This window comes from Sinocyclocheilus anshuiensis, unplaced genomic scaffold (assembly GCF_001515605.1).
Source record: "Sinocyclocheilus anshuiensis isolate Anshui unplaced genomic scaffold, SAMN03320099.WGS_v1.1 scaffold641, whole genome shotgun sequence".
NCBI lineage: Eukaryota > Metazoa > Chordata > Actinopteri > Cypriniformes > Cyprinidae > Sinocyclocheilus > Sinocyclocheilus anshuiensis.
In genome coordinates this window covers 811,958-831,061 of record NW_015536503.1, presented here as the reverse complement: position 1 = coordinate 831,061, position 19,104 = coordinate 811,958, and the positions used below count along the sequence as shown (strand labels likewise).

The 19,104-nt window shown below is 35.5% G+C and overlaps 1 protein-coding gene across 6 annotated transcripts in view; it reads left to right on the top strand.

Moving 5' to 3' along the window:
- Positions 1 to 19,104, top strand: part of LOC107690666 (MICOS complex subunit Mic19-like) — a 69,562-nt gene that overhangs the window by 1,011 nt on the left and 49,447 nt on the right. For 3 of the 6 annotated variants that reach the window (XM_016489077.1, XM_016489070.1, XM_016489063.1), the window contains exons 2-5: positions 486 to 786; positions 1,021 to 1,146; positions 8,732 to 8,825; positions 18,058 to 18,229. In XM_016489077.1, coding sequence (XP_016344563.1) covers positions 486 to 786; positions 1,021 to 1,146; positions 8,732 to 8,825; positions 18,058 to 18,229 — 693 coding nt within the window. Of the gene's footprint in view, positions 1 to 485; positions 1,147 to 8,731; positions 8,826 to 18,057; positions 18,230 to 19,104 lie in introns of all 6 variants that reach the window. The other 3 variants (XM_016489082.1, XM_016489088.1, XM_016489055.1) reach the window with 3 other exon arrangements.

Below are 19,104 nucleotides of genomic sequence, written 5' to 3'. Positions count from 1 at the left end.
ATATATATATATATATATATATATATATATACACACACACATACTCAGAAGGGACAGTAATGATTGTTCATGAAAACAATTGTGTGACTAAATAAATTTTGTTTAAGATATTAAAGTTCTAACAATTCACAATTACTACAGCTGAAATTAAGTTATTAATAAAAATACATTTTATTACATTAAAATAGAGATATTAAAAACAACTTCAATATATTTCACCCTGATTGAAATCCAGCATGTAAATTGGCCTTATTTATTTATTTATTTAAAATATGATTGTGTATGAGGCCTATATTTCTATGTTAAACTTGACATGCCATCTTAAGAAAAATCCCCCAATACCCAAATACTTTTACTTAAGTATCTGTCAAGCAGAATGTCCATTTCTAATTTACATTGTTCATCATTTATATTAAGTTTTTTTCTAAACTAGAGAAGATAAAGTCATAAGACTGTCATTTGTTCTCTCCATTTCTGTTCTTCAGCTCTCAGAGAAGGTCATCGACCGCATGAGGGAACCCTCAGGCCCACCACAGCCCCCCACCAGAACCCCTCCTGCTTCTCCTCCCGTGGTTGATCCTCTGCCAGCACTGGTGCCAATATCTCCTCCACCTGTCACTTCCCTTCCACCTCCTTCCTTGCCAGAGCGAGTAAAACTCCCTGAGCAAGTGACCACTCCTTCACCTCCTCCTCCTCCACCACCAGCAGAGCCGGTCATTCTCCCCCCACCTCCTCCTGTAGCGACAGCAGCGGCTGAATCGGTGGGTGCTGTATCAGCCCCTGCAGGTGAGTCCATTTCTCCACCTGCTGCCGTAGCTGAGCTTACAACAGCATCTCCACCTGTGGAAATAATTGCCCCACCTCCCTCTTCTAAACCCAGCACTTCTCTTCCCCTTGCTGATTCTGTTGCCTCCCCTCTTGCTTTTGAGCTTTTCACACCTCCTCCTCCCCCGGTAGAATCCATTCTTACCCATCCTATCACTAAAAACGCTTCTGAATTCATCTCTGCTCCACCTGTAGAAATAACCACCCCCTCCCCTCCAGCTGAACTTGTCGCTCCTGTCGCTTCCGCTGCTGAAACTATCCCGCACCCTCCTCCACCTGTAGAAAAACCTGTGGCTTCTTCACCACCACCACCTCCTACCGGTGAGTCGATTGTTCATGTAATGCTGACACACATACATGCTTTCATGTGGTCTGCTTTTTATAATATGAAGGAATAACAGTTTAAGGTATTTCACACATATTACATGGTGCACTTCAGTGCCTGTCATTCATGAGCGTTAATGCTACTCCTCAGGTAAATTGCATCTTGCAAGCACTCTGAATGTGTTGGTACACCATTGTGAAGGGGAAATATAGCACATCAAGTCATTCTGGGTAATTTTATGGAATTCAGACTTCTCTTAAACACATCAGAGTACGTGGGTGGAGAGGAGCAACAGCAATTTTCCCTGACTAAAGTGTTCTAGCCTATTACATAGTACTATAATAATAATTGTTGTTGTGCAGAATCATAAAAAATAATAATAATTCGTTTTTTTTTTTTAAATGCTTACACACAGTTTTTTTTAAACTACGGCCCCATTTCTCTAAACTTTACACACAAAACGACAAAACACAAACACAACATGCGAACACTTCATTCAAGACTATTTGAACTCTTCTAAAAATGTTATTTTTGTGTAGTAACTGTACTGTACACACAAACATAAAATAATTAGCCACATACATGCCAAACTACATACAGATGTAAAAAATGTAAAACACTACTCTTGTGTGTCTTTTGCTTGTTCAGAGTGCAGTGGAGTGCACAGGAGATTGTCATATCACATACATGCATATGCACATATACACTGTATATACAGTATGCATGTACAACTGATGAATTTTACACAGTTATGCAACTGAACTGAGTAAATACTGAACTGACTTGAGATGTATAATGACACAATTGACTTGTTAGAGCTGCTTTACAGCAGAATTTGATACTATTGTGAAGCTGCTGTGAAACAAATGTAAGGGGGGGGGATAATTTCTTTCTCAAAACACTAAGTTTTGATTTCTAAGTGAACAAATGATGTATAAGTGTTTTCTCACATGATCACTGGCTGTAGGTCATCAGTAAATGAGTGTGGCATTTAAATGGCAGTGTTTCCCAAATGAAACAAAAGAGCTGTTGGTTTTGAATGATGTGTGTAATGTAACTGTGTTTAGAGTAGTTTTGCAAAAAGTTTGTTTTACAATAGCAAACTGTGTTTAAAGCACGTATTGTGGTCTAAAGATTAGGTATATGAGTGAATGGTTTCACTGAGTGGGCCTCAAGTGCCACTTTTAGTGTCTGCAATTTTTAAAAACTGTAATGCAGTTTAATGTGGCAGAGACAGTGAGACATTTAACTGAACTTTAGCTTCTTTAAATTATTATTGTAGGATAGTTCACAGATAGTTCAAAGAAAAATGAAAGTTCTGTCAACTATAATTGACCCTTATTTCATTCCTTTAATTTTCGCACCTTTGAAACACAAATCACTATTTTTTTAATGAAATCTGAGAGCTTTTTATCCCTCCATTGAAAGTCCATTCTACCAGAACTTTGATGCTTTAAAAAGTTCACAAAGGCATCATGAAAGTAATCCGTTTATTTATAGAAAGTAATCATGTATCTTGAGAAAACATGTATCTTGGATTACACTGCATAATTTATATAGATTATTTTTCAGATGTCTTAATGTACTTTTTGAAGCATCAGAGTTTTGGTGGAATGGATTTGGAGGGACAGAAATCTCTCAGGTTTCATTAAAAAACATTTAGTTGTGTTTCAAAGGTGAACATAAGTCTTTTGGATTTGGAATGACATGAGGTTGAGTAGTTTATTTTTGGGTGAACTATCCCTTTAAGTTATTTTTAATGCACATTTTTAAAAAAATTCACAAAAACAAAGCACATCAATCAGAAATGCACACCTGCTCCCATTTAACTGAGATTTATTTGAAATACTACTGTATAGATTTTTTTAAAAATTAGATTAACAAATTGGCTAATATTTAATTTTTCTTCCTAAAGGTTCCAGTCCTCTTGATGTTAGTAAGTGGGCCTGGATCCTTCCATATTATGATTCATAGCTTGTGCCTGAGTGATAATGAAATGATTAATTCTAACTTGTAATAGAGTTAATGAATCAATGCTGTAATTAGGAGCTCCACTTAAGCCAGTTCAGCCTCCAAGGTACCTGGAACAGCATTTGGAACAACGCTTTGCTTCTCATTAAAAGTAAGACTTTGTTCATAGATCTTTAAATCGGAAGTTTAGTTGCAGTTTTGAACGATTATACCTGGGATACCAATTAGGAACCCATAATTCTTTGAAATTGTCCTCAGTTACAGGATGACTTTTGGCTGAATTATGGTCCTGTCCCAAATGATGCCCTTGCGGTGCTCAAAGTCCATTTTTTGAAGACATAATGGACGTTTACTAAGAGTTTTCTGTGACAAATTTGCTAAAACGCTTGGTATTAAAAAATATATATATATAAACAAAATGATTAAAGTTATAAAAACTGATTTATATAAAAATATAAAAAATAAAAATAAATGTTAATTAAAAATTTGAAATACTACAAAACTATATAAATATAATACTAAATAACACTGCCTTCTATATTTTAAAATGAGAAACTGGATACTTTACTGTCTCGTTGACTTCACTAACATGTGTACATACTGGTAAAAAAATGTATAGCCTGAATGCACTGTAAGTCGCTTTGGATAAAAGCGTCTGCTAAACGCATAAATGTAAATGTAATGTAAATGTGTAAATGAAGCCCACAACACTAGAAGTCCCCATCAAGATTGAAAGTGTAGATGAGGCCTGTTGCTGTTGTATTTTGGGCCAGTCATTATAGCAGAGTGATGCATTTCCTGTTTTGTGGCTAGTGCAGAGAAATGTTATTTAAATACATTTTACATTTAAAACGTCAGCCCACAATGTGTCCTCTTGTCAAACTGCAAATCTTATCACTAGCTATGCTCATGGACTCAGAGTGCAGCTGGTCGTAGTGTTTTTCTCCATGTCTTGACTTTTTCTATTTAAACACATTTTTCATTCAAAACATCACAATGTGTCCTTTTGTCAAACTGCAAATCTTAGCACTAGCTATGCTTAAAATGGACTCCGAGTGCAGCCGGTCATTGTGTTTCCTCCATGTCTTGACTGTTTCTGAGCTGTGAGCTTTCTCGCTTCCACCTCCACATAATTAAGCACAGCTAATACGTATCGAAACAGTGGCTCTGAAATACTGTCAGCTCAAATACGTGTGAAAATTTCTGTGTGTGCCCTCTCGGCCCTTAATAGTGGTGTTACCTGCAGAGTCTGTGGGCTGGAGCTGACACTATGAACTGGCTCTACTTCTAGACAGGGAAAAAGAGACGCCCGCCTGCATTGCACAAAACGAGACAGCTCCCTGTTAATGAGACACAGATCTGCTTAATGAGCTCTACCATGGAGGCTCACACAGGCTTTTTTTCTATCTATCTATAACTCCCTACATCTCAATCTGTCTCATGGTTTCTCTCTCCCACGTGTACATTATTTTTTCTCGCTCGCTCATGATTCCGTGGTATAATGATGACAGAAACTCTTGTGATTTATCTAAATATACTGTACATCATTCTATTACATAAATACTCTTGAAATGCATGTCATACTTTTTAGAAACAGTGAACCCAGTAGTTCTCATCCCACCCCCTTTGAAACTAGAAAAACTTGCTTGCTAAAACTTTTAACCCTTATATATATATTATATATATATATATATATATATATATGTGTGTGTGTGTGTGTGTGTGTGTGATTATATATTTGTTTATACATTTTTATTTATTTTAGCAAATGTTCATCCTTTATTCAGCATTATTTGTAATCATTAGCAGTGTAAATATTAATTAATTTATTAATTCATTCATTAAGGTATTTATTTAAAAACTGCTTTAAAGAACATTCATTGCCTTTTCTTTCAGTTTTCACTTGCTGAATATAGTAATATTAATAATAGTATAATAATTAGTAATATAGGCCAGAGTAGTTCTCCCAAAAAGGAAAATTGTCATAATTGATTTATCTTCATGTCATTTGACTGCCTTTCTTTGGTGAATTGAAAAGTGGTGAACAATTACCAAACAATGCTTAAAGTTTGTAGCTATTAAAAATGACCATATGGAAACATTAAGCCTCAGCTAAACTTAATGCTGTGACATTTTCTGATCTCACTCCTTACATTTTGTCCCTTTGTCACAGCTCTTCTTGCCTTAAGAGGCTCAGCTCATCTTCTGAGGTCAAAGGCTGTGACCTTAATGACGGACATTGATTATGTGCACCCATGAGTGGAGGTATTAAGAGATGCTGTGGATGATCGAGTCCATCACTAAATCATGGCAGAGTCTCTGCGTGTGGTGATTAGACTGTGGTCAAGGTTGATCCTCCTACACGTTCTCAGCGTACCATGAATATTCATACGCAAGGCCCACACACCGTTTTCCATTACGCTCTAATTACCTGCACACAAATCCTTCTTTGTCCCAGCCATACATAAACACACTTTTCTTGCCGTTACATATTAAGTATCTCCTTGAAGATTGCCTCAAAGTTCAGAGAGCAAAAACAGAGGGAAGCTCTCGCTGCATGTGATGCGCCGTAATGAAATTATCTTTTAGCCCAATTTGAATGTTGTTTCCTGAAAACTTCCATGAGATCCGTGAAGACAGAAGTGTAGGCTGAGGACAAGAAAGATCACCTTGTTTGATATTCTCAGGAGTCTCTTTATGTGTGTAGAAAGATGTTGAGACTTGTTTAAGTTGGATCATGAGGAACGTGTAATGGTTTAGATTAGCCCCGCCTCCCCCTCCTGTTCTCAGGTCTGGAGATTAATGAAACGTCTTATGAGACACACAATTTGTCTCTGTCTTTTATCTCTCTCCCGACTGCCCAGAAGCTACTTTTTTAAAATATCTGCAGAGAATGAAGGAGGGAGTAAGAGAGAGAGAAATATCTAAAGATGATGAGTTTTTCATCTTTAAGCATTACTCTTCTCACTCAGGATTGACACGGGTACCCAGACGGTTAATGCCGTTCTGGAGTTCACGGTGACCTCCTGCAAAAACCCCCTGAAGAGACTCAGATGTTTTTTTTTTTTTTTAACATACGAGCTGAATCCACAGAAATCCTTTCTTGGTCCTTTTTAAATATTAAAGCCCAGTTTAAATTAATGAATTATGGGAACCTAGAGCGTGAATGAATAAGTGACACTGAAGATAAGTCGTTAGCCTGGAAAAGGAAAAAAAGAACAAGTGTGTGAGGACTACATTTTTTTCTGTTAGAAGTTTTATATATATATATATATATATATATATTAGATTCACACACACACACACATATAGTAAACATTTAGAATTATATATATATTTTTATTAATAAATATATATTATGTAATAATACTAATGCTATTATTATTATTATTATTATTAACATAATTAATTATATACTAGTTGTTAATTATGCGCCCAGTCCACTGCACTATAAAAATATATAAATACATTATTATATTGCATTTATTTATTTATTTATTTGAAATTTAATTACTAAGTGACCTTACAGTAAGTTCATTTTTTTCTTTTTTCTTTTTCTTTTATTTTTTTGCACAAGTAAGTATGCAAATTGTATGGTTACTGAGACCCATTTTATTTTGGCCTATACCTGTACCTATAAGTCCTGCTCTCTATCACTATCAACCGTTGAGAACTAATGTTGGTTGACCTCTACTCATCGACATTACAAACTCTCTGTCTACACCAGCATCCTGGCCATTTTCTGCATCTGTATTTTAAACAGTGTGGAGGACTCTGTTGTTTGCAAGTAAAGATGAAGCTTTTGTGTACGCTTTGATGAGCCTTTGTGTTGTGGAAGGAGTGCGGGCCAATAGTTCAGTTGTGGAAGGGAAACCGTTACTTATAAAAATAAGATCGCCCTGTTTTAGTTGTGGTACCCGTAAAGGATGTCCATTATCACACCATATCTTTAATTGGATGGTATCTGGTGGGTTTGAGGTTTAGACAGCACCTGTGTGCTTGTATCTATTACACTATCCTGCTGTTTGATAAATGCCGCGCCAGTGTCCGCAATTAATTTGGTTTCCTCTTCGCCATTGTCATGGCAACAGGAGGATTTCTCATTAGTCTTGAAGAAGGTTGGTGTAAGTGATAACTTAAAGTGTTTCTCTCCCAACAGGTTTCCTCTCTTGGCTTTACAGTCTCAAATTTTTGTTATGCAAACCATATGGCACCCATACTGACTGCTCCTTCCATTGGCTTCTTATAAAACATTACTTAAACTACTGGCAGCTACTGCGGCTTCCTTTCATATGTTAAGTATAAATACATATAAGAGCCGTTAACAATTTTTTCAGTGTTTTAAAACCTCTATACCTGCTCCAATGTAGGGTACGTGAAATGAAAACTTGTCTCATTTAAGTCTCAAAAATCTATTTATTTGTATTGACTGTAATTTAATTGAACTAATGTCTTGAGGCATGAATGGAATTTATCAATTCAATTGAGTTTTTTGTTTTTAGTTTTTGTGTTTTTTTTTTGTTATAGTTTCTTTTCTTTTTTGTTTTGTTGTGTTGTTTTTTGTTTTGTTTTTGTTTTGTTGAGTGTTTTTTGTTTTTACTCTGTGTTAGAGACTTTTGAACATCACTAATCTTCAAGAAGAAATTTTTTTTCAATATGTTGCATAACAAATCATGATTACAATAATTACAATACTCGTTTATTTACTGTGGGGAAAGAGAATTGTGCTGTTTACAGAAAGAAGTTTGCAGAAAAGTTAATTATTTTTTTAGCTAAATGATCCGGCCCTTGCCAAGTTAGTGGATAATGAATAAATTACTTATTTCATAAGTACATAACGTTAAAGTTAAAATTATATTTTGATTTATTTTGAAACCTCTTATACTTCCTTTTGGAGACTTTGCCATGAAAGACTCAACTTGGATTTGTGACAAGATTTGACTTGAACATTTCTGTGAGGAACAATTTTTATTTATTTATTTATATTTTTTAGACTAAATGTTGGTTGTTTGTACAAACTATAAACCTGTATCTCCATCTGCAACACTTGGACTTCCTGTCGTGCAGTAGCTCCAGGCCTCTGCAGTGCTGCGGTACTGCCGCTTTTTTTGATTGGCAGCTAGGAGGTTATCTTATATCTCTGCTGTGCTTTCACAGACAATTAGCCATCCAGATAAAGAACAGGACACACACTGACATGTTTGACTGTGGCGGTGTTGATATCAACACTAAGTTGTGAAAAGTGTATTTTTGAAGTGTGTGTGTTTGAAAGTGATGTTCATAGTCATTGTCAGTGCATAGGTATATAGGACCCCTGTCCTCTGGATTTCGCTTTCTCTCGCTTTGCCTCATAAGGCAGAGACATCCTGAGGCCTCAAAATACCATCCTACCTCACTATACTCATTTATAAACTGCTTTACAAACAAGTACAAACTTGCCTCAAAGAAACTTCAAGTGTACAATAAAACATTAAACTTTGTTACCCACAGGAGATTGCCTTTCTAGGACCTCCTATGGAATGCAACAACAAAATCAAACACTCTGGAATAACCATTTGGTGTATAAACAGTAGTTTAGCATCTAATGTGTGTGTTTTGTCTTTTGTTTAGCGGATGAGTCTGAACTGAGAAGAAAGATCGCTGAAGAGCTGCAGAAAGGCCTGGAGGAAGAGAGGAGAAAGGCACGAGAGGAACTCAACCGATGGTGATTATCCATGCACACATTTACACTGTTCTTACATACATTATACCAACAGTCACCTTTAGATGAGCTCTACCTGTCTGAAATTGGTGTCCTTAGAAATCACACATGTCTCTGTTTGGAGAATTAGCCCACACACAATGCTTAAGTAGTCGGAAAAATCTCAGGCCAATGGAGCGAAAAATTGAAGATGAGTGTTTGGAAAATTATTTGAAAATGGTCACTTTTTTTTTCAATTCGTTTTTGAGTATAGAATTCAGTTAATGTCCAGGTGTTCACATATTGATTATTTAATATTTAAATAAGGCTCATCTTCAGGTTTTGGAAGTATACATTATATAATTCTTGTAGAGTATTGAAAATGGCTGCCATTTAGATCTTTTGTTGAACCTGATATCAGACATGAAGTTTGTTTTCTTGAATTTGTAGGTGTAGATTTGGTCTTTATTAAATAAAGCTTAAATGAAAGATAAAAAATAAAATACAATTTTAAATTATAATTATATATTATATATTTATTTTAACACTTTGTGGACAGGTGAAAACCCATAAAAAACCTATCATAGTATGTAAATTGACATAAATATTAGCTTAAACATATACATAATGTTAAAGATTAAAACACTTAAAAGTCTTTTTATTCAAGTAAAACCTTGTATTCTTCCTTTTAGACTGTACCATAAAAGAATAGACTCATCTTGTAACAAAAGAGTGTTTCTGAAAATAAAACAACAACAATATATGAAATCAATAACTGAGTCACTTGAATATCTACATTCATCTACATACATATATACATACATTGCAGCATTTTACCTCTGATGGCTTAACAACATGAGGTCTTTTTGTGTGGAAACATTTGCCAAGGCTTGGCAAGTTTATGAGCTACATGTTTATGAGGTACAAACTCTTGTTTAATTCAGTACAAGACTGAGAAGCTGTGTTCCTTAATGATAATTTTGTCTCATCAGCAGTCAAACTGGGACACAGACCTGTCTGTGCTTTGTCTTGATCCATTTTCCTCCTCTCCTGAGCACATCACACTCACTTTTTTCCTATTTCTTTTTTTTTTTTTTTTTTGTGAAAGCAATTAATCATGTATGAAAGCGAGGGAGTGGGAGTCAGGGTGGAGTTAATTTCTTCATATGTGATGATCTATTAGCTTCCACCGGTGAGGGCTTAATCTTTCCATTTTTGTCCTGTTCTCTGTCTGCAAGTAGGTGGCTGTACCTTGACGTTCATTTGGCCTTTAATATCTCTGCACCATGTACGTCATCATTTTCAAACCTTTTAGTTGAACCACCACACTTTACTCATATAAAGTGCAAGTTCCTTAAGTACTCGCTCCATTTTATTCATCTAAAGCTTGTGATGGATGTGCCAGTGTTGAGTCGCGCGTCCTTGTCACCCCGGGTACCTCTTATACTGTTATTCCCAACAAGGCCAACACTCTGACCTACAGAAATTGCTATTGACAGGAAGTTTATTTTCTGTCGGTTATAAAAGTAAATTTAAGGGCAGGGTGTGTTGTTTTACAGCATTGCTGTTGCGGCAACTGAGGCAAAGTGCTCCATCCCATCGCCCCGGCAACGCCATTAAGGGAAAGTAGGGGCTTTATTGACCATGATGTCATGCTTGGAAAAACAGAATCAATATTGTCCTTAATGTTGTCTTCCATTTAGCTTTCTCCAACTCCTATTTCTTCTTTCATTCCTTTTTCTGTCTCTCCTAGAATGTGTTGTGTTTTAAACATGCCCTTACGAGATTGCAGGATTGAATTGAATGATATTAGCCTCTGGCTTTGGGTTTAAAGACCTTATAGTGGCAATCTCCAACCTCACCTTCAGGTGGACCATTGTTTGAAAGTTTTTTCATTGTTTTATTTCTCTCTTTCCCAATTCAATCAGATGAACAGTTAGTTAACTAATCTGCTGTCCTCTACTTTTGTTTTGTTTTTTTGTTTTTGCATTGTTTTGTTTTCTTTTTTTTTTCTTTTTCTTTTTCTTTTTCTTTTTTTTTCTGTTTTGTTATGATTTGTTTTGCTTTGCGTTTTTTGTTTTGTTTTGTTTTTTAGTTTTAAATGTTTTTAATTTTGTGTTTTGTTTACTATTTTATATAATTGTTTTTGTTTTATTTTGTTTCATTGTTTATATTTTGTTTTAATTTTTAATTTATTTTAATTTTCTTAATTTTTTATTTTTTGTTTTAAATATGTATTTATTTACTGTAGTATTATCTTATTTAATTTTTTTAATTTGCATGGCAGGTGGGCTGTGTTTCCACATTTACCATGAAAGCTAAATCAATGTATGATGCTCAAATGCCATTTAAAGGAACATAAATTCAGAGATTAATCCGCTGGTAGATTTATCAGACCCTGCCAACTTAATTTAGCAGTGACCTTTAATCTAGCTGGCTTCAGGGCGGTGGGCAGTTCACTGAAGATACATTTAATGTGTGATTAATTATATGTAAAGCACACATTCCTCTTCACTTCTTTCACATGTCTTTCTGCTTTATTTCTTTATAGTGTGTGTCGGTCTAGCTTTGGATAGGGTAGGGTCTAATGCCCACCATTAATCTTGCAATACCACAGTGCTGGCCTTACAAGATGGTGCTATTTCTGATGACCCTTATACACATGCTTACACACCTCAGTATAATCAGTATCCATCTACTTAAACTTACTTCTTAAAATATAACTGATGGAAGAGCACATTCACCAGACAGTATCTGTTGTATATTGTTAAGTGTGCTTCATGATATTAAATGTATTTTGTTATGTGGGACCATTTGTTTTTGTTTGAGAGTGTGAATATATGCTAAACATAAGAGGTTAAGGATCAGAAAACTACATATTTTCAAAAATGTTTAGTGGGCGGGTTGCCTGAACAACTGCTGCTGCTGGAGTGCAGTGGAGTGAAAAAGAACCCAGGGGTCTCGAGCTGTGTTTTTAAAAGTTAAACTATTTCTTAAGTTTTAATGTCTTAAAAAATGCAATGCTTAGGGTGCAGGATGCTTAGAAAAACAGTGCGAGTCGTGACTCAACAGCCAAATGCATCTGTCTCTGTGTGTATAGCTGTAGCAGCAGTGCTTCAAAGGGAATGAATGTAGAGATTAAACTTCTCTGAGAGGGTTTTTTCTGTATTCACCTTTCTAAATTGAAAATGAATAAATCTAGATAAAATCTAGATGACTTCACTTTGAACTATTCGTTCAAAAGTGCATGTTTACGTGTGTTTAGAAAAACTGCAGAATTTGGTCTGTGTGTGTGTTTCTCCTGCAGAGGCCTGTGTGTATGAGCTCCTTTGCGGGCCTTTCTAATGAGAGATTTGCGGCAGGCACTGGAGCAGAACCGCTCTGCAGATCAAAAGCACAGACTGGGCTTGGCTGACCTGCGCAATGCTGCATCAGCAGAAAGACCTCAGCTCTCATCCACACAGAGACTCGCTGGGGATAACACACAGTCCTCAGGGACACAGACAGAGAGAAGGGGCATCTTAGGGCACAAACTCATTCTCACACAACAGCCTCTGCTCATTACTTCTTGCTTTATTTATTTAGTCAGTTAGCCATTTATCTATTTTATTGATTGATTTGTTTAGCCATTTATCTATTTTATTGATTTATTTAGCGATTTATTTTAGACATATATGAATTTATTTATTTAGACAATTATTTACTATTTATATATTTAGCCATCAATTAATTTATTTGTATATTTATTTATTTAGAAATGTATTTATGTAGCCATTTATTTATTTTATTGATTTATTTTATTTATTTAGACATTTATTAATTTAGATATTTGTGTTTTAATAATTTTTAGCTATTTATATATTTAGCTATGAATTAATTAATTTGGATATCTATTTAGCTTTTTATTTATTTAACTATTTATTTATTTAGCTACATTATTTGTTTAGCTGATTATTTAGTTAGTTAACTGGGGAGTGGAACGTTTTTATTTATTTGTTTGTTTGCATATATTTAAAATTATTTTGTCACTGAAATCTGTCTGTTGTAATTATGTACTTTTTATATACCGCAGTTAAATGCATAGTTAAGTTACTCAATCTCATGTTTTCAAAAATTTTTTAGAATGTTCTGGCTTCTATTTTTATATATAATGAAAGTGAACGAAGGCTGAAATTGTCAAGCTTCATAAAGGACACAAAAGCAACATAAAAGTATCACAAAAATAGTCCATCTTAATTCCAGTGAGCTGCTATCTGTTGAAGGGTGAACTTTAGAACCTGATCAGTTCGATTTGTGAACAAATCAATCCAACTGATCTAATTTTTGGAAAGAGCTGACTTAAAAGACTGATTCATTAACACATCAGATCTCATAAACACACTAAAGGGAAGCAAGGGCAAATATCAAGATTATAAGTGAACATTTTATTAGTGAATTTCTGTCTGTTCCTCATGTAAAGCTATTGTAATGACTTGATACGACCTGAAATATAGTGCATATAGACCACTTTTATGGTGCTTTTTAGTTATTGTGGAGCTTGATAGCCCTCATTCCCTCACATTATATTGAAAAGACTGGCCAGCAGACTCCTAGCATGAATTTGAGCGCCTGATGTGACAGAATTTTCATTTTTGGCGGAACCATCGCTTTAATATATGCATATTAATATATGCATTAGTGCATGCACGAGGACAAAGAACCACATGTTAAATTCACTCATTGTCACAATCCAGCCTGCAGCTCTTGCACACTATCATTTCACAGCTGAAATACAGGCGTATGTTCCCTCTCCCCAGAGGCATGCTGAGTGCTTGTGTGTTTGTTTTCATTTCATCCATGTCTCTGTGTGACTTAATCACCCTTTGCTTTATTTTATTCCTCGCTTTTCTCCTCCAACTTCAGAATGAGGAGGAGCCTTTCATATCTGTTGAAAATAATCTAACAAAATTGTAATTTTACAAAAAGTTCCTGCACTGAATCCATCAGAATCCACAGCCGAAGCTCCACTACTGGCTAAGACAAATTATGTAATTAAAGCTACAGGCGTGCAGCTTCGCTTTTATTCATTACTTGACAATTACAGCATCAGCCTCTTAGTCTTTTCCTAGGGGAACACAACCCCCCAAAGTGAGAACCATAAAGGAACAGCCACACGACCAGCAGCCAGGGAGGGGGCGCAGGAGGCTCATGAAATATTCAAACCCTGCATTCTTGCACATTATTTTGCCTAATTAATAATGCATGGCTGCTTTAAATGCTATCGCAGAGGGAAACATTCGATAACTTTTGTACAGGCGTGTCAGAATCCGTTTCGTCTGCAATAAGCGGTGAATTAAATTGCAGGGGAGAGCCAACAGATGGTGGGATAGCGGAGGGGAAGTGAGATCAGCTCCTGCAGGTGTACAGAGGTGTGCGGCTTTAAAGAATGGTAAATTATACTGTGCCCTTACGTACGAAGGCCAGTCTCTGTACAGCTGTTGATATTCAGACCAGTGCTAAGCTTAGACTCGAGAGTTTTGCTCATGGATACCATGTAACATTAAATAGCTATAGGACTCAGAAGGATAGCCGGATATTTGATGTACTGTCCGGCTGACATTATCAAAGCATAGTTTATTTATAGCGATGGTGAGAGTGAGATAGGTTCCTGAAATATAGCTTGAATTATTTAGAAACTTTTTGTTTTGCCATTATTTGATTTTATGGTCATGGTCTCTCCTGAATGATCCATTTCATTGGAAGCTGCTCAGTATTTGAGACGTAGAAAATGGTTTCTTCAAGTCTTACCAATCAAAGGGTGGTACAACTATTTAATTTTTATTTATTTATTTTTTACTCTGATGAACAAATCTTTGTCAGTGTAATTCTCCTCCTGTCATGAAATAATGATCTGGTTATTGCTAAAGAAATAGTATGGTCTTCTGTGCTTTAGAGGTCCTCAGCTACCTGCATTAAAAGAATATTTCACCCAGAAAAATGAAAATGTGCTGAAAATGTACTCTCAGGCCATCCAATATGTAGATTAGTTTGTTTCTACATCAGAACAAATTTGGAGAAATTTAGCATTACAACACTTGCTCACCAATGGAACCTCTGCAGTGAATGGGTGCCATCAGAATGAGAGTCTAAACAGCTGATACATACATTAAAACAATCCACAACACAACTGCTGTCCATCAATTAATGTCTTGAAGCAAAAATCTGCATGTTTGTAAGAAACAAATCTTTCATTAAGGTATTTTAACTTAAAACCATTGCTAAAATATGAGTCCATAATCATAATGTCTTCACAAAATTTTCATTAAAACCCACCAGCATATTTGTTTCAAACTCTTTTGGACCGTTTCCACTTGTAAGCAGTGCTTGATCTGTGCATATATCTCTCCTGATTGAGACGAGATGACTTTTTAATAGAAAGCAATATTATGAATAGAGGACTCGTATTTTAGCCTGAAGCAATGGTTTGAAGGTAAAAATAATGGATTTGTTTATTACAAACATGCAGCTTTTCGATTCACAAGACGTTAATTGATGGACTGGAGTCGCGTGGATTCATTGTGAGTTACTGTGATGTTTTTATCAGCTGTTTGGACTCATTCTGACGGCACCCATTTACTGCGGAGGATCCTTTGGTAAGCAAGTGATGTAATCTAAATTTCTCCAAATCTGTTCTGATGAAGAAACAAACTCATCTAGGTCTTGGACGGTCTGAGGGTGAGTATATTTTCAACAAATTTTCATTTTTGGAAGAATTGTATCTTTAATTAATTAGGAAGGAAATTGCAGTGTTATTTTGCAGTGCAGTTTTCTGTGGTGCACACAGGTATTGTAATTGCAGCAAATTCGTTGTTTTTTTTCTTTCTTTTTTCAGATGAACATAATTGGATTTGAGTGGCCCGTGTTTTTGCCCTCCAAGTGACACTATTGTGCTCAGTTGATGCTTTTGGCCTATTTTTAGTCCTGGAAGATGGCGTAAACACACACAATACCAGAGAGGGAAGTAATGATGGATGTGTTGTGCTGATATGTGTCCAGTTCAGTAGACTGAAACTGGACATGGCTGGAGTCGCTCACACTTTTCTCAGGAGAACAAAATGCTCAATGATGTGTGTATTCACAAACACAGGAACACAATAGGACGACACCAAATATTCATTTTTCTTTCAGTCTTTACTTATTATTGTTTGGTTGCAAGTAAAATTCTGCATGCTAAACTAACACATATTAATCATAAATCAGAGTTTGCTGTTGCCCTCTGGAATATTCAATGAATACAGTACTCTTTGGGGTGTCAAGACATGTTTTTTACAACATGGCAGAAAAGCAAGTAAATAATCTCGTTCTATGTACTCATTATTTATTATTATTATTATTATATTGGCTGCGTTCATCAAACTTATAAATAATTCAGGTAAAAGGGCTAAATGTTAAAAAAAATATGAGAAATATAATTTTATCATTATCAAACTAATCCCTAGTTATCTATCCCAATTGCAAATATAACGGCTGCCTTGTTACTTGCAACCCTATTTTATGTTATTTTATTTTACTGCAAGAAAACTGCTAAATATTAAATTTGAGTTTTTTAAGTGCTTAGACATTTTGGAAACGGGAATGAAAAATTACACAACCCATATAGCATGAATAAAATATATAATATTTTGTTTTATCTCGAGGTGACCAATCGATAAAACATTTTCTGAAAGTTAAGCACCTTCACAGCCTTCAATGACCATTTGTTGAAAAAAAAAAAATATAATAATAAAATGTTTCCTTTCTGTTGTTGTTGAGTTCCCATCGTGTTTCCTCTGTATTTTTGTTTGTTTGCATTTCTCAAACTTTTTATGGAACTTAGCGCGTCTTTGGAAATCTCACACTCTTGTTTGTGTTTGTTTTCGGTAACATTATAATTATACCCTCCCTTATTGCCCTTTTCGGCTTCTTGATTTCTTTTTTTTAGATGGCTGCTGTTTGATTGAAAACACAGCACAGAGATTACAGTTTGTATCTTGCCTGAGTTTACTTTACAAATCAAACCTCCTGCTTGATGGTGCAGCTGAGGTTGCTAGGCAACTGTGAGAACCGGGTGACAGCTTTTAAAGTCTCTCAACATTCCAACTCAAAATTCCAAATAGCTCCGCAGGATTATCTCAAAAACATCAAAGAATTATTAACACCACACACCTATTAAACAACTTCAAATGAGACAACATATTCAAAAGCTCACTTGATATATGAGGCTTTTTCCCTCTTTGAGGCTGGTACTTTTTTTTTTAAACCATTCTTCCCAAACTTCAAAGCATTTGATATTTGATATGCATTTGATATGTCACTGAATCAATAGTGATTCAGTGCTGTCTGAGTTTGACTGAGATGCTGTCACGTTGCACATACACGAGGAACGAGGAGACGCTGGAGAATACTTTTACCAAGACTTTATTTTCAGGAACCAAGGGAGACGAACTCAGGAAGACGTTTAACAGCGGACAGAGAACTAGGGACTGGGAACACTTTAAATACACACAGGAGGAGGGGATGACGAGACACACCTGGGATCAATGAACCATCATGGGGAACACCTGGGACAAATTAAACATGGGAAAGGAACACCTGGGGAGCAAGACACAGACAAAACATGGAACAGAGTCTGACAGATGCAGGCCTGTAATTAAAATTAGCTGTGTGGTTTTTCTTTTTTTCAGGGCGAATGCTCATTTTTGATTGTAGAAGGCTTATTAAAGCTCTTAAAATGATGAGAACATTGAGTGCTTTTTCTTTATTTTTGTTGTATAATTTTATTTTATAATTTATTGTTAGCAACAAAGTAGACAGTGGCAGGTCTATTAGGCTGCATTTACACTACGAGCTTAATGATACGATATTTGTACTTTTTTTGTTTGCTGGTTTTGTCCTGCCAGTTAGGATATAATTATCCGTGTTTGAATTAATACACAATTTTGGACATTTTGACAATTCAGCCTTCATTCAGATTAGTTTCTCTACTTGAAATGAAATGAAATAACAATAACAATAAAATATCAATAAATGAACAATATCAATAACAAGAAAATAACAACAACAATAAATGAATTAATTAATGAATTTAAATATTTGAAGTACAAGCATTTTTCATATTCCTAATATGTTTTATATGTTTTAAAACAAATTGTTTCATTTTAAATAGAAGCTGTTTGAATAGCGGTAATGTTGACCAAAGATCTGAAGTTTTCTGTATTCTGTGCTGCTTTACATTTAGGCTGGAAAAGGAAAAGTCCCAGGCTCATGTTCAGGCCCAGGCAGAAGCTCAAGCCCAGGTAAAGGACGAGGTGAGCAGGATCCTTGCATTAGAGAAAGAGCAGAACATCCAGAAAGCCATACTGAGAGAAAGAGTCACTGCTGAGGATGAAAGACTGCAAGCTCAGATATATGTGAGTAAATTCTCAAACACAGAACTGCATCACTCTGTCTGTGTTGTAAACAGCTAAAAGCACCGTGCACATTTTACTTTCACTTTTGAATTAGCGGCAGTTCGGCGTCAATTGCTTGAATGCAACAACAAAATACAACGTCAAACTCACTTTAGCCTATATATAAAACATAGAAATTTATTAACAAAACAAATAAAAATACACCATGCTAAAGGTCAGGCTATGCCTAATATAAAATAACAAATAACTTACATAAAGATTAAATAGGTAGCCTATACAAAACTGGAAATAGGCTAAGTAAACATGTATAATATATAACCAAATAAATAAGAAACGTAGAACGTTTATTAGCAAAACGAGTAAGAAAGCTTGGAGGCACGGCATACACCTTGATGTCAAATAAAATAAATAAATGACACAAAGTTTAAATAAAGTAAAAATCAGCAAACAATGTGGAACCAATTAAATAAGAAACGAAAGTTAAAAAAAAACTTCCAAAATCACCTTAGATAAACGGCAAAAGTCAACAGGCTTTTCAAAATCCAAAATATTGCCAAACAGGCGCTGTTGCATTTCGTTTCGAAACGAAATCATCCGCGATTGTCTTGTCTGTCTCACCTCACCTCACCTCACCTCACCTCACTCTTCTTGTCAGTCAGCTCGACTCTCTTCACTGGATAAATGAAATCTGATCTGCATTGAGCAGCCGCATTCAGTTTGTAATTGTAGTGTCTGTTCTTTTACTGAACTAAATTATTTTTATTTCTATAAAAAATCAAAACGACGGTGGGGGTCGGTGACGCGGTGGGCAAGTGACGTAACCGGTGTTGCGGCTTAACACCGGTATCACCGTCAACACCGTCTATCGCGGCAAG